At 40.9% G+C, this 15,985-nt stretch overlaps 1 protein-coding gene across 2 annotated transcripts; it reads left to right on the forward strand.

The window, feature by feature from the left end:
• The first annotated feature begins 577 nt into the window (after nucleotides 1-577).
• On the forward strand, nucleotides 578-10,962 carry kdf1b (keratinocyte differentiation factor 1b). 2 transcript variants are annotated; one of them, XM_034704112.1, is made up of 4 exons: nucleotides 578-780; nucleotides 2,950-3,888; nucleotides 3,979-4,065; nucleotides 8,304-10,962. In XM_034704112.1, the coding sequence occupies exons 2-4, from the start codon at nucleotides 2,961-2,963 to the stop codon at nucleotides 8,396-8,398; spliced, it is 1,110 nt and encodes a 369-aa protein (XP_034560003.1). In that variant the 5' UTR covers nucleotides 578-780; nucleotides 2,950-2,960; the 3' UTR covers nucleotides 8,399-10,962. The 2 variants fall into 2 exon arrangements, with proteins under 2 accessions (XP_034560003.1, XP_034560002.1); XM_034704111.1 differs by having other exon boundaries at nucleotides 2,950-4,065.
• The last annotated feature ends 5,023 nt before the right edge of the window (nucleotides 10,963-15,985 follow it).

Raw genomic sequence — 15,985 nt, forward strand, 5'->3', positions numbered from 1 at the left:
CTGTCTGATGACATCACGTGCTCTGCTGCCATGAACAGTCCGCCATACACACCAATGTTAAAGTTAGAAAAGAAGCAAAAAACTTTATGTCATTTAAGCTGTAAAATATCAAAAACTGTAAAAGATACAGAAAAATGTTGAATACAACATTAATAGCTGAAAGATTTGTGAACATTTTAATGCAAAAATGAAGGCTGTAAATTGAAGTATGCTGAAGCTGTAGCATCTCAAAGTTGAATGAGTGAAAGGCAAATTTGCTGAATTCTCCCATCTGTTTCAATGTTAAAAAAAAGTTAAATAAAGTTGAATAATTAAAAAAGTATAAGGGTTGAATATGTGAAAAGTAATAGCCTGCAAATGATGAAGAAGCTGAATAGTTGAAAAGTTGAACGGTGAAAATCGGACAAAATTTGAAGGCTGTGAAAGCGGTCACGGAAGTGGAAAAATAAGAATAAAGTTTAGGAATAACAATATGTTGAAATGCTGACTCAGCATTTCAACATAATAATATCCTCTAAAAAACCAAAACCGCAATTTCACCTGCGTTTTATTTTGGTAGTCGTGACCGGAAGTTGAATTGTTTTTGTAGCTCCCAGGTGCGTTTCCTCCACCTTGACGCTCAGGTAGACGGAATAGGTTGGAAACTTGACGGAAACTCACGTTTTAAAGCGACGTTTTCTTACAGAGAGGGCAGAATGGATTAAAGAAATGAACGTTTAAAGGAAGCTGAGGAGGAGAGCTGTGATCCAGGAGCCTGTTGGAGGACTCACCGTGTAAACTGTGAGTACCGTGAAGTCCTCTAATGGAGGAAAGCGCAGCAATGACAGGTCGCCATGAAAGTGAAAATACTTTGTATCCACTGAAGGGGTGGAGGTGTAATGTGTCCACAAGAACGTGAAACTCTATTGTTGTGATATATGATGCACAAGCTTCGTAATAGTTTACTTGTTTTTGTAAATGATATAAAAATAGTTGTGTAAACATTCCCAGCTGATGCCCCACACACGGATCCACAGATTCAGCTGTAAGTGTGTCATATTACTGCTTATTAAGTGTTCTATTCAAAAACATGCCAGTGGAATAAAGTGTGAAGAAACTTTGGATTGATATGGTTTTATGTGCAATTCAGTTACAGTACAGAATCACTATAACAACAGAGATCACTTTACTAAATCCAAGTTTGCAAACAGTGACGGTCACCAAACAAGGTAGAGCGGCCTTTGACCAGCCGGACAGGTGCGACATTTAACATTATAAACACACATGCCAAAATAAGTCACTCACCTAATGTTAATTGATGAGTATGTGCAGTGCAAAGGGTGTTACATCTAAAGATACAGGACATTAAACAGGACATTGCAACAATTAAAACAAGTCATTTTTTTAAATGTAGGTTTAAGCCTAGTATTTGTTTTCTGTAGTGTGACAGTGACAATTCAATTTAGAATAAAAAATGTAACTATATTGTTGGTTGAGAAAGGTTAATTATTATTCCACATTAATAGGGGTTATGTTTGTGTGCCACACGGCCTCAGAAAAACCTGTCTGGTTGCTTAACCTGCCACCTGAGGATAGTAGTTTCATGTGGGATTTGAAGAGAGATGCCCTCAGGTGGCTACAAGTGGTGTTAGTTTTTGCTCTGCAGATTGAATACAAGATAGACATTTTGTGTAGTGATCAATCAATCAATCAATCTTTATTTGTATAGCGCTGAATCACAACAAACATTATCTGAAGACGCTTTTCCAAACAGAGCAGGTCTAGACCTTACTCTATGTTCTATTATTAACAAAGACCCAACATCAAGACAGGATAAGATCCAGTCCCCTCTTACAGACAGGACTCAGTCTGATCTCATCTTAATCCACCATGAGCAGAGCACTTTGCAGCATTTAGCAAGTTACAGTGGCAAGGAAAAACTTACTTTAACAGGCAGAAACCTCCAGCAGGACCAGACTCATGTTAGACACACATCTGCTGCTACTGTGTTGGAGAGAGGGATAGAGGGAGATGAAGAGAGAGAGAGAGATGATAGTGGTGAGACGGATAGTAGTAGTTGTAGCAGCAGGAGTCTGGCACGTCCACAGCAGCAGAGATCCAGAGGAACCTACAAGACAAGGGAGCTCAGGGACTCCAGAAAGGTCTATGGTTAGTAACTTTAAGGGGACAGGAAGAGTTAAAATAAGAGACAGGAAGACAGAGGAGCGAGATAGGCTCCCATTTTATCAGTTTTCCTGGCAGACTAAGCCTATAGCAGCATAACTAAGAGATGGCCCGAGCCTGATCCAGCTCTAACTATAAGCTTTATCAAAAAGGAAAGTTTGAAGCCTACTCTTAAAAGTAGAGAGGGTGTCTGTCTCCCAGACCCTGACTGGTAGATGATTCTAAAAGAGAGGGGCCTGACTGCTGAATGCTCTACCTCCCATACTACATTTAACCACTTATGGTACGATGAGCAGACCTGCATGTTGGGAGAGTAGTGTTCTACAATCTTTAACTATATAGCTTCAAATCCTAACAAATGTTCTCCTCAGACTCTTTCCAAACAGAGCAGGTCTAGACCGTACTCTATGTTTTATTATTAACAAAGACCCAACATCAAGACAGGATAAGATCCAGTCCCATCTTACAGACCGGACTCAGTCTGATCTCATCTTAATCCACCATGAGCAGAGCACTTTGCAGAATTTAGCAAGTTACAGTGGCAAGCCTACTCTTAAAAGTAGAGAGGGTGTCTGCCTCCCAGACCCTGACTGGTAGATGATTCCAAAGGAGAGGGGCCTGATAACTGAAGAGTTGTAGTAGTAGTAGCTGTTGCCGCTGGAGTCCGGCACGTCCGTATCAGCAGGAGGCTGGAACGTCCACAGCAGGAGGAGTGATGCTATCACGACACTGTAGTACCAATTAGCTCCAACTCAGTTGACCTGATGTTTCCTCACACTTGTTTAGATTTTGGAGCCATGTCTGCAGGCAGCACTGGCAGTCTGAGACACAGCTCAGGACCAGGAGGCTACAAACATGGACCCAGCCGGAGCAGCAGCCAGAGGTCATCGTATGAGGAGCGCTGTGTAGACCCAGTGGAAGACACGCTCCCCACCCCAGAGCCAAAGACAGTCCACAAAGCTCGCGTGAAAGATGCAAACGGAAAGGAGTGTGAGACGATCGGCTTCATTCCCGGCTCAGCTGATCCTCCCTCTGCGACACAAACCTGCAACCCCTGCGCCTCTCAGAGGAGCTGCAGGACCTTTGTGTGCAGCATGCTCACCTGCGGCCTGTATAGGGTCTGCCAGCGCTCCATCCTTGCTCCGTGCTTGGCGCCAAAAGAGAGCTCCACAGACGAACCAGAGGAGGTCAGCCTCCGTGCTGTGAACCCAGAGGTCAAGAAAGAGGAGGACGCATCAGACTGGATGGAGGATATCTGCATTGCAGGAGTTAAAGTTGACAGTCCAAGAGATTATTTAGAAGTTGAAGTAAAACCTCTGTCATATGTTCCTCCAGCCAGTGGTCACACACAGTCCATCCACGCATCCCTGCATGAGTCCATGAGGTTTGACGACTGGGAGGACGGTGACGAGGACGTGGACTCGCTAATCGCTAAGAAGCTGCTGGAGCTCTACTCTGAATATCAGATCGAAGAGTTGGCCAGGTGCACCTCAGATTCTGTGTTTCTGAGGAAGAGCAGAGCCATCAACCACCTCATCAACTCACTGGCAGAGGAGCACCAGATGGACGAGCAGGAGGCTGAGTGTCGGCTGGTGCGCGGGATCATTCGCATCAGCACTCGGAAAAGTTCAAGGAAGCCGGCGATCTCCAGGAGAGAGAAGACGCTGTCGGACAGCGGGAACGAGACTATGAGGGAGAGCGATTTCTCTAAATTCAGCAACAACAGTAAACCTTCCGCTTCTTCACTTCTTTGTATTCACGTTAAACACATTTCCTGTTATCATCAATCCATTTCTTATTCTGTGTTTCCTCAAGATGACTACAAATCAAATCCAAACATCCAAATATCTGAGCTGACCTCATCAGACCAGTGTGCCAGAGAGATGTGGAGGAACAATGGAGGTAAAACACACTTCATATACATGTCTTTACACCCACAGGATTTACACTGTGCAGTCAGAACACATGCAGGGTGGGAGGAGGGTGTTACTGAAGTATCATGATTTCCCTTTTTAAAGATATTACATCAGATTCGATCAATACTCAAACAGATTTTCTACTTCTTGGATCAATCCTGTCATGACTCTGGCTCATTGAGCAGGAACAGCTTCATGCTTTATGGGTTGTTTCCAGAGACTGTATAAAATATGGACGTAGTATCTTTTATGTCACCCATCTGTTTCTGAAGAGCTGTTTTGAGGCCAATCAGCGGGAGCCATATTGCTGCTGTCGAGCGATTGTGAGGTAAAGAGGCGGGCTTTGAGCCTCCTAGCCAACAGCTACAGTGTTCCTGCCTGTCAATCAAGTCAGCTGTGCCTCTCATTGGAAGACTCGTAATCTCAATACACCGTGTTCCAAATGATTATGCAGGTTGCATTTTTGTGAATATTTAAAAAACTATGTTAACAGTCGTTTTCAAATTTGTTAGGAAGTCAGATAGTGAATATATTTCTTCAACGGTGTGGTTAAAATGATTTTAATAAATGCAGAATCTGCAGAAATGAGTGTGACAAATTATTCTGCAAGTTGGTGATAAGAGCATATAACTGGTGAAAATTAAAAACTAGGCACCATTTTTTGATGTTCTATTGATTGAAAATCATAATATTTACTACAACTGTTTTCAAACTTCAACAAAAACAACAGTTTTCTTTACATTTGTTTACAAAATAAAAGTAAAATAAAAACAGCTCCACTGGCTCCCCGTAAAACAGCGCATCCAGTTCAAGATCCTGCTCACCACGTACAAATCCCTCAATAACCTGGCCCCCCCCATACCTCACTGACCTTCTCCAGTACTACCACCCCTCCCGCCGCCTCCGATCCTCTGACTCCAACCTCCTCACTCCCATCACTAAATCCAAGCACCATACCTTGGGGGACCGGGCCTTTGCCATAGCCGCCCCCACCCTCTGGAACTCTCTCCCCCCACACATCCTTGCTTCTGACTCACTTCATTCATTTAAGAAACAGTTAAAAACTTACCTTTTCAAACAGGCATTCCCCTCACATTAATTATTCAACCTCTTCCCTTGTCGTCTGCTTGTCTTATATGTCTTTATTGTATTTATTTATTGTCTCTCTTGTAAAGCGTCTTTGAGTTCTTGAAAAGCGCTATATAAAACTTAGGTATTATTATTATTATTATTATAATGTAAAACTATTGTATTTATATTTAGGGCTTTCCAAAGTACATGAAAAAAAGTTTTAACATGATTTTTAATGAAAAACGAGTGAGTTATCTTCATTGAACCATGATCTGTGAGAGTTAAAGAACACCAATGAACCAAATCTGGATTTAAATGGTTAGTAATGGAGTTAAAAATTAGATTTATAAAAATGTATATTCAGATTTTTTGGGGTTCTGACACTTTTTAATAATTGAACATGCCCCGGGGAATATTACTGTTCCAGAGAAACAAACATAACAGGAGGGTTAACGGATCGCCATAGCAGAACTGAGAAAAAGGGGACCTGAATGCTGTCGGGGCTGTCAAGTGTGCACAAGCACAGCATCTATAGGCATTAAACAAGTTAATCAGAAACACAACTATAAATGTTTGCCCCAGTGAGTGACAGGAAGGACAGGGAGAACTTAGCTGCTTGTGCTGGCGTGTGTCCTACTGACTCCTTTCCCAAATGAAGGAAGGGGGAGTTTATAGATTCAATTACTACAGAGTGAAGTTTTACAGTATGTACACTACCAGTCAGAAGTTTGGACACACCTTCTCATTCAATGGTTTTTATTTATTTTAATTATTTTCAACATTGTAGATTAATACTGAAGACATGAAAACTATGACATAATCTGGTTTTACCATAATCTGGATTACAACAGTAGTCAAATAGGGCTATCCACTGTGTACTAACCCTACCTCTGATCAACACAACTGATGGTCTCAAACACATTAAGAAGGCAAGTCATTCTACAAATGAACTCTTAACAAGGCTCATGTTCATTAGAAACCATTCCAGGAGACCACTTCATGAAGCAGACTGAGAGAATACCAAGAGTGTGCAAAGCTGTCATGAAGGAAAAAGGGGGCTACTTTACAGAATCTAAAATATAAAACAGATTCTGCTTTGTTTAACACTTTTTGGTTCATTCAATAATTCCATATATGATCTTTCATAGTTTTGATGTCTTCAGTATTAATCTACAGTGTTTACAATCATTAGTGTATATCTAGGGCTTTATGGTTCAGCTTGGTCCTTGGTCCTGTGTTAGAGTAAACAAAACTGATTATACAAAGTTGTCATTATGGCAGAATCACAATATGTGGTGCTATAGAAAATGCATTGGCCCTTATATTGTGAACATTTCAATCTGAAAGCAGGGATAAGGTCCCAGCTGAACGACATCATCATTACAATACAGTAAAATAAGATGTAAAGTTAGTGCTTCAATATTGTGTACATGGTTTGTTTCCTGTAGTCTGGTCTCTGACGTTGGATATTGTGCCATGTTTATGGCTATATTGAGATTTAATTGGCTGTTACATCAGGGGAAACCCATTGTCTGCACTCAGAGCACTGATGGAGCAGGTTTGTTTATACTGCACGCAGCTTTAATACTGCTTTCACTTCCTGATCATTTCTGGTAACATCCACTTTTATATCTGACTAAACAAACAGACTTATCAATCCTGTTTGCCCATTTCAGTTCGGCAGTAAAATGAGGTCACAAGCAGGCAGCAAACCTCAGTGTGCAGGGCTGCAGAGTAGACTGGATCTTAGTCATAGTGTCCTATTCCCCAAATGCAACCAGTGATTATTTTCCTATACGAAAGAATTGTTTCTAACTCTTACATTTAGCTTGATCATATTTAAAGCTGGGGTTGGTAATCAGATTTAGATCCACTTTTTGTTATACTGGTTAAATGATCTTTATGTCCCGATGGCAATCAATACATAACGTGTTCTTAAAAAAAGAGGTAAAAAAAGCTGCTATCTACAGCCGGAGTAAACCTGGGAAAACACAAACCAATCCCTGCCATCAGGAGCCAAATTATGAAACCAATCAGATCCCGTCCTGCCGTTCTGCCCGCCTCCTGCAAAGCATACATTTCATGTTTGTTTGTGTTTTAACTTCCCTGAGGAAATGCTACATTCAAATTCATGCTAGTTTTCTGTGACTGCCAACCCTAGCTTTAAGGTGTGACTGTAATAGTATCCTTGCTTCTGTCAGAAATATGATATTGTGCAGAAATGCTCCAATGAACTTTGAGTTTAAAGGATTGTTAGTTTTCTTTAAATGCGGTTCATGAGGATCTTGTGGGTAGTAAGTGTATCACCAACAGGGGATCCAGCCCAGTTCAGTCCCTTTGTTCAGGCACTGTTGGACGCAGAAGCTAGGCTGATAATAAATTACCTGCAACACATTGAAATGACTTTACTGTGACATGCTGCGCAAAACCTGACAAGGCTGATTTATTATTTTCCATATGATCATTTTTCAGTGCTTTACTTTGCCGGCAGAAAGACTGTTTGTTTTCTTGCTATTGAAGAAAGCGTGTAAAACAGCAGCGTTCAGCAAGGCTGCAGGGAACTCTGGATATGCTAGTATGCTCTGATTCAGAAAGGTCAGAAAGAAGTCCTGTTGTTACCAAGTCCCACTCCTGAAAGCAGGAGCTCTCTGCGTTCATGGGCTCACAGTTTACACACCTGGGATCTCTCCTGCTCTCCACTTAGAGAAGAAGTTTCACCTTGGGTCCACTGAGTCTCTTTCATCTTGTGGAAACTCATGATTTAGTTTGGTTGTATTTTCGTCTCTTTCAAACCCTGCAGACCCGAACAGCTAAACCAATGTGCTGCAGGCAGAGGAGCATGCATGTGTCACGTAAGAGAATGGTACAAAAGCAAATGAGCTTTCTGACGGCAAAGTTAGGCACTGAAAAGATTCTAAATAAGCACACACTCATAATTACATGGTTGCATTGACCCCGTTCACAGGGGTTGATAGCCTTAAACGGTTTCTCAACAAAGGGGCCGAGCTGATCGGGATCCCCTTTAGGTAATACACTTAGTATTTAAAAGTACCTCATACAACCAAAAAAACAAACTATCCCTTTAAGGGGAGCTGATGTCTGTTTCCCTCCCCAGATTAATGACGGTAAAATGTCTTGTTTCCCTTCACGTAGGCCATTCTTCTGGCTCTCCGTCAGCCTACTCACCATCCCACACAGCGACTAACTCATCAGGTGTCCCTCTGATCCGGACCTCGGTGAGAACATGAGTCCTGCACCACACCGGCGACCTCTGCGTGAATGATTTGTCCTGCTGTGTCTACAAGGTCACATATGAGGAGGTGAAAGATGACACTACTTGCACAAGAGTCTCTGGCTGAGCCACGCTCTCTGTGGACTCTGAAAATGTGAAAGTCACATTGTCTGAAGGACTTGAGTGAACTCAGGGCTCTGTGTGTAGATATTTATGATGACATATTGTGTGTGTATTTGAAGGATGGCTTTATTGAAGGCTTGAAGGCAGATAGTTGAACACGATTAACCGTCCCTTGTACTTGAAGGAGAACATAGGTGTGTTCATGAAACCTGACCTGTTCAGATTATTCTGCTGCTGTTCTGCAAAGGACATTAGATTTAGTTCTGTAAAGTAGAATGAAACATGTTATTTTTTGGGCACATTTCGTAATCTTATCTTCACCAAAGTTTAAATCTGAGAGAATTCTTCTGATTTGAGATCATTAATGATTGTAGAACAATGATCATACATTTTCTCATGATGGTTCCACAATTTTCATTATTCGTTCAGTCTAAAAGAAAGCTTAACTCTGAGTAAAAGTGGAATTATTTTATGTAATACAACTCAGGCAGGAAAAAAGGTTTATCATGGTGGTCCAAACTCCTGTAAATAAAACCTAAACATGCCTGATAGTTCTTTATGCTAGGCTAATCATAACATCCAAAATCAGCAAAGTAGCCCCTCTAAAGCTCACAGGATAACACCTCATAATGACTTTATTCCAGAATAAATATATAAAACATGTAATCTTGTGTTTGTTCAGGGGGCTGTGCACCAGACGTTCTTGTCTTTGTATATATCTCAGCTCTGTTAGTTGTTTTGATGTTAAGCTAATGTGGTTGTATGCTGGAGGAAGCTTTAAGTGGCGTACAGATATGAGAGCAGCTTTCACTCAGCAGGAAAGTTAATGAATGACCCGGTTTAGAGAAAGTCGGCATCTTCAGAAAAAGCTAGTGGCTGGACATTTAGTTTTTTCTCCTCATCTCATAAATCTTTGTGTGTGTGTGTGAATTTTTTTAATACGATGAGTCCAATTTATTCTTAAAGCTATTGTATTCTGCTCTCAGGTTGCAAAGGGGTGGAATGTTTCCGGTAAATTTCCATGGGAAGTTAAGCTGGGGAATTTTGGAAATATTCCAAATTGTAAACTTTCCATGGGAATTATGGGATTTAATGGGAATGTATGGGCATTAACTGGGAATTGAGGGTAATTTAATGGAAAGGTATCATATCCAAGCATAAGTATTTGTTTTTTTATAAGCAGACATCCATCCAAAATAATACAATTAAATTTGATAATTGTAAGTTAAACAAGAGTACCGTACATCAAATTTGCTAAATATAATTAATTGTCAAATGTGTGACTTCAATAGTGCTCTGGGCTCAAAAGTGTGGTCCAGGATTCTAGAAATCATGTGTGCTTCATGTGATGGAGGAATGCACAGTGCATGTAGGGGGCGTGGTCTCAATAGCCCTGCAGTAAGCAGTGTGCTATGTGCATGTGATTGAGGAATAGCATAAATATTCAACTGTACTTGCATGAAATCTGGTTGTTTTAGTCAGGATTATGTTAAAATATATTTTCCCCAACTATATTTAAGTTCTCTATGAAGAGCCAACCTTCAATTTAGTCAATTCCTGCTTTATTCACGTTTATTCCCATACATTCCCGTTAATTCCCATGGAAAGTTTCCAACTTTGAAAATTCCCAGAATTTTGCAACCCTAGTCTGGTCTCGTGTGGCTCATATTAAACAGACCGCTCTTCTGTTTGTAGTGAACTGGATGTGTGATGCATCATGGGTAATTTGTGGATATCCTCATCTCTGGTAATGAAGCTGCTGGTGTGTCATGTGTTGTATGTTTGTAGTGAAATCATCCCAAGCTGACTCACACAGTGAACGTCTGCTCGCTGTATTTGCTGTGCTCGCTCCTGGGTGCTGATGGGAATTAAGCCAGCTGACTCAGCTCTGTGTTCGTCTTATCAGCCTTAGATTATTGACCCTATTGTTTTTCCTTCAGTTTGAAATGAAACTCAAATCTCAAAAAACAAGTGTCTCATATTGCCAACCTTTGTGCCATATTGAAATTCAAAGTGTAAAGGAGGGACTGCTTTTGTGCCTTGAGGTAATATGGACTGAGATAGTTCAATCACCACAGAATGTTTTGGAATTTGGCTGCAGAACCAGAGCGGTTATGATGAAATGGTGTGAAACCGGTTGCTCTGGTTTTGACTCAGAAACCAAAAACACACCTGGACTTTTAAATGAGTGACGATGAATGTGTTTGTGTTTCATTTGCAGCGACCTGTAGCCATGTTTGCATACTTTGTATTTAATTAGATGTAATTGTTTGCTTGAGCATAGCATTTTGGTTTCACTTGCACAGTAGTTTGTTTAGATGGTTCCTTGTAGATGTTAATGTTGCTTTCACACCTTTTATAGTACTTGTGTGTAGCCAGGGCTTTTAATTTGATGGTGCACCATCTTTAAAGTGATTTTCACCATAAAAACAATAAAGTAAATGAAGTCAAACACAATAAAGACTGTTCTCTTTTTCTCCTTTTGCAACCTATGACCACATGAGGGAGTCAAAGAATATTTTTTAGGCCAGTCCAAACTACTCGCCTTCAAATTCCCCCTGCATTAGGACACGTGACATTACAAGATAGTGTCTCCATGTTTTGTTGATGATTATGCTGAGCTCAATTCCTTTTATATAACTTCATTTAAAGGTTTATTTCTTGTGCTTTTCAACCTTTAAAGTATGAAGACACTTACTTATAAGAGGCTGTCTCACTGGGGTTTTATTGCACAAAGAACATCTCTGTCAATAAATGTGTGATATTTGTGTTGCCAATGACTAGCTTGAAGAAGAGCTTGATGACCAGGCTGGGGCTGACGGCCTGGATGTTGGAAGCTGCCAGAAGGATGCAGCTGAAGCGGATGGGGTCCTCTGGGTGCAGGAGCTGGATGATTTCTCTGAGAGCTCTGTGGGCTTCCTGTTGGAGGCATTCAATGAACCACGAGGCGCTCAGACCTTAAAGTTCATAACACATTCAACTTATGTAACGGCATTGTGATTCAGACATACAGTCATGGAAGAAAGTATTGGCACCCCTGGAATTTTTCCCAAAACTCCCAGAAATATTTGCAATTGCAAATGTTTTTGGTATACATGTGTTAATTGCATTTATGTGCATTGGAACAACACAAAAAACAGAAATAAAAAGCCAAAATTGACATAATTTTACACAAAACTAAAAACAATGGGCCGGTCAAAATTGTTGGCACCCTCAACTTAACATTTGGTTGCACACCCTTGAGAAAAATAACTGAATTCAACCGCTTCCTATAACCATCAACAAGCTTCTTACACCTCTCAACTGGAATTTCGGACCACTCTTCTTTTGCAAACTGCTCCAGGTCTCTCAGATTTGAAGGGTACCTTCATGCAACAGCAATTCACTCCACAGGTGTTCGATGGGATTTACATCCGGACTCATTGCTGGCCACTTCAGAACTCTCCAGCGCTTTGTCTCCAACCATTTCTTGGTGCTCTTTGAGGTGTGTTGTGGGTCATTGTCCTGCTGGAACACCCACGACCTCTGACGCAGACCCAGCTTTCTGGCACTAGGCCCTACATTGCGGCCTAAAATCTTGTGATAGTCTCCAGATTTCATGATTCCTTGCTCACAGTCAAGGCATCCAGTGCCAGAGGTAGCAAAACAACCCCCAAACATCTTTGAACCCCCACCATGTTTGACTGTAGGTTCTGTGTTATCTTCTTTGTAGGGCTCACTCCATTTTCTGTAAACAGTAGAATGACGAGCTTTTCCAAAAAGCTCCACCTTAGTCTCTTCTGTCCACAAAATGTTCTCCCAGAAGGACTGATGCTTACTCAGGTACATTTTTGCGAACTCCAGTCAGGCTTTTTTATGTCTCTTTGTCAGCAGTGGAGTTCTCCCCGGCCTCCTGCCATAGTGCTTCATCTCATTCAGATGTAAACGTATGGTCCGAGCTGACACTTTTGCACCCTGAGTCTGCAGGACAGCCTGAATTTGTGTGGAAGTTGACTGAGGATGTTTATCCACCATTTGAACTATCTTGGGTTGCAGTCTTTAGTCAATTTTTCTCTTCCATCCACATCCAGGGAGATTAGCCACTGCAGGGTGGTGAACTTCTCATAAAGCAGAGCGTTTTGACCCGCACACAGGATGCTACTCCACATGTCACCTTTGGATCCTTCAGGCAAACAATCCTGAAGGATGTTGATTCCTGTAACCACTGCAAGTGCTTGGTGTAATATCCTCCAGAGGACACATCATGGAGGGACTGAGTATCCACAAAGTGCTCTTGAAAAGAAAAAACAGCCCCAGAACACAGAAACTGTCACTTACACACACCTCCTCAAGCTCTTCTTTATAAAGGAGTTCAGTCTTGACCCTCCTTCATTTCGGTACAAAAAGCTGTGACCACGCAGGCGGGTTTGGTTCTCTTCCCCCTGGCTGTTAAACTCCGAAGCTGCACAGGGACGGAGACATACATGAGCTGTCAGGGTGAATGACATTTAGCATGTTTATCTTAGTCATTACCTCAGACTGTACCAGTCTATCAAGGTCTGAAGGGGTCAATGCACAGGCTTCCTCACTGACCTGTGACCCTTGGACCTGCGTGACTGACTTTTTACAACTTGATGACCCCAGCCGAGCTGTAATACTGACTTGATATCTGGGTCATTTGATGCACTACAGAAGTACAAATCCTGCACTTCCATGGTTTACCTAGTGGTCATTGATCTTCTGAGAAGCTGTTATGATACATTCAATAAACCTTCAAAGTGAAACAGAAGCTCGAACCGCCTCAGAAACGTGTCCGTAGAGATAAACGACTTTCTGTGGTCCCCCGCTAAATAAACAGACATACACTCACAGTTTGATGTGAACTATATTAATATTTGAACATCTTAAATGCATTGGTAGCTTGCATTTTCAATGACATAACCATATATGGTATAAAGTCCAGTGTGTCTGTAAAGTCATTGTGTAATGTTACAAACCGTATTTCCCCCCAGGGATCAATAAAGTAATATCGCAGCCCAATTACATGCTTCAATGTTCTGGTTTTCTAAAGACACTGCTCTGTCCTGGACGCAGATCAAATTGTTATCTTCTAAGGGTTTAAAGCTGAATAGCTTGCTATACTCAGCGCCTTTGAAGACATTAAGAAAAAATACAGTTAATCCATTTGTGAAGAATACTATTATTGTTTGGCATGAAGCACAGAAACATCTGAGTGATTGTCAGGTACTGTCATGTTTTACACCGATATGGGGCAATCAACAATTTGCCCCTGCAAGAAATGACATGGGCTTTAAAATATGGTCAAGAAAGGGTATGTTGCAAGATCTTTATAATGATAACAAGCTAATGTCATTTGAAGAGCTCAGAGTAAAATCTGACTTGCCACAGAAACACTTTTTTAAGTATTTACAACTTAGAAGTTTTATTTTGGCAAGATTAAATAATTCTATGCAGCAACCTCCTTTAACCACTTTAGAAAAATGTTCCATAAACAACTACTTGAGTAAAGGACAGGTCACCAAATTCTATAATTTATTGGCTGAAAACCATAAAGATAACAGTGAAAATAAGAGACTACAGTGGATTCAAGACTTAAAAGAGAACATTTTAGTTGATGAATGGGGTGCAATATGCAAAAAGGCACAAACTCAAACCATAAATACTCGTCTGAGACTAATACAATATAACTGGGTTATGAGAACATACATAACCCCTGTAAAACTAAGTAAGATGGACCCTAACATCCCTGACCTATGTTTCAAGTGCAAGGCATATCCAGGCACCTTATATCATTGCCTATGGGAATGTGCAGAGGTTTAATTCTGGAGATCAGTGGCTTTGTTTCTCTTAAAAAAAAGATAAAGTAATATCTTATCTTAGAAATGTGAATATTTAGCAACATTGCTTGCCCCTCTTGTCAGTGAAGCATCAGTGACCTTTAAGGACAAGAAGCTCCTGTGATGCATGATAAGAATGATCCTCCATTTGTCAAGTTTTTACCATCAAAAATGTCTATCAAACTATTTATTGCGTGCACAACAACAACTACTCTCTTCTTCTTACGGAAGAGGATTAGGGCCACCAAAGAATAAAAATAACAGAATTTTCGAGAAATCAAACTCTAAATGTTTGAGTTTATAAAGTCATACATTTTCCAGAAAAAACTTTAAAAATTCGAGTTTTTAAAGACTAAAATCTGTGAGAAATCAAACTTAAAATTTTTGAGGTTATAAAGTCATACATATACACAAACACTTTGAATTTGTAGATTGTTAACAAGTTGCCCTTTGCCTATTTCATGAACCCACTTGACTGCCTTATCAAATTGTACTTCCTACTTGGACTCAGCAATAAGGAGATACTACTGATTCTAGCCCAGAATCATCACATTATTATAAGCATCCGGACTTTGAAAAGACATTGTTGTATATTGGGGCTGTTCAGAAGAAAGCAGCACAATGATCTGGAGGAGGTGACTGCAGTTATCCAACCAGAAATTCACCACATCGAGACTACAGTCAGGTCCATGAATATTGGGACAGAATTCTCATCTTTTTGGCTCTATACACCACCACAATGGATTTTAAATGAAACGAACAAGATGTGCTTTAACTGCAGAATTTCAGCTTTAATTTGAGGGTATTTACATCCAAATCAGGTGAACGGTGTAGAAATTACAACAGTTTCTATTTGTGCCTCCCACTTTTTAAGGGACCAAAAGTAATGGGACAATCGACTCAAAAACTATTTCATGGACCGGTGTGGGCTATTCCCTCGTTATTTCATCATCAGTTAACCAGGTAAAAGGTCTGGAGTTGATTCCAGGTGTGACATTTGCATTTGGAGTCTGTTGCTGTCAACTCTCAATATGAGATCCAAAGAGCTGTCACTATCAGTGAAGCAAGCCATCATTAGTCTGAAAAATCAAAACAAACCCATCAGAGAGATAGCAAAAACATTAGGTGTGGCCAAATCAACAGTTTGGAACATTCTTAAAAAGAAAGAACGCACCGGTGTGACCTGAGGGCCACCAGAAGAATTGTTTCCCTGGTGAAGAAAACCCCTTCACAGCAGTTGGCCAGATCAAGAACACTCCCCAGGAGGAAGGTGTATGTGTGTCAAAGTCAACAATCAAGAGAAGACTTCACTAGAAAGAATACAGAGGGTTCACCACAAGATGTAAACCATTGGTGAGCCTCAAAAACAGGAAGGCCAGATTAGAGTTTGCCAAACAACATCTAAAAAAGCCCTTACAGTTCTGGAACAACATCCTGTGGACAGATGAGACCAAGATCAACTTGTAGCAGAGTGATGGGAAGAGAAGAGTATGGAGAAGGAAAGAAACTGCTCATAATCCAAAACATACCACCTCATCAGTGAAGCATGCTGGTGTTAGTGTCATGGCGTGGGCATGTATGGCTGCCAATGGAACTGGTTCCTTTATATTTAGTGATGATGTGACTGCTGACAGAAGCAGCAG

This window comes from Notolabrus celidotus, chromosome 16 (genome assembly GCF_009762535.1).
Source record: "Notolabrus celidotus isolate fNotCel1 chromosome 16, fNotCel1.pri, whole genome shotgun sequence".
Classification (NCBI taxonomy): Eukaryota; Metazoa; Chordata; class Actinopteri; order Labriformes; family Labridae; genus Notolabrus; species Notolabrus celidotus.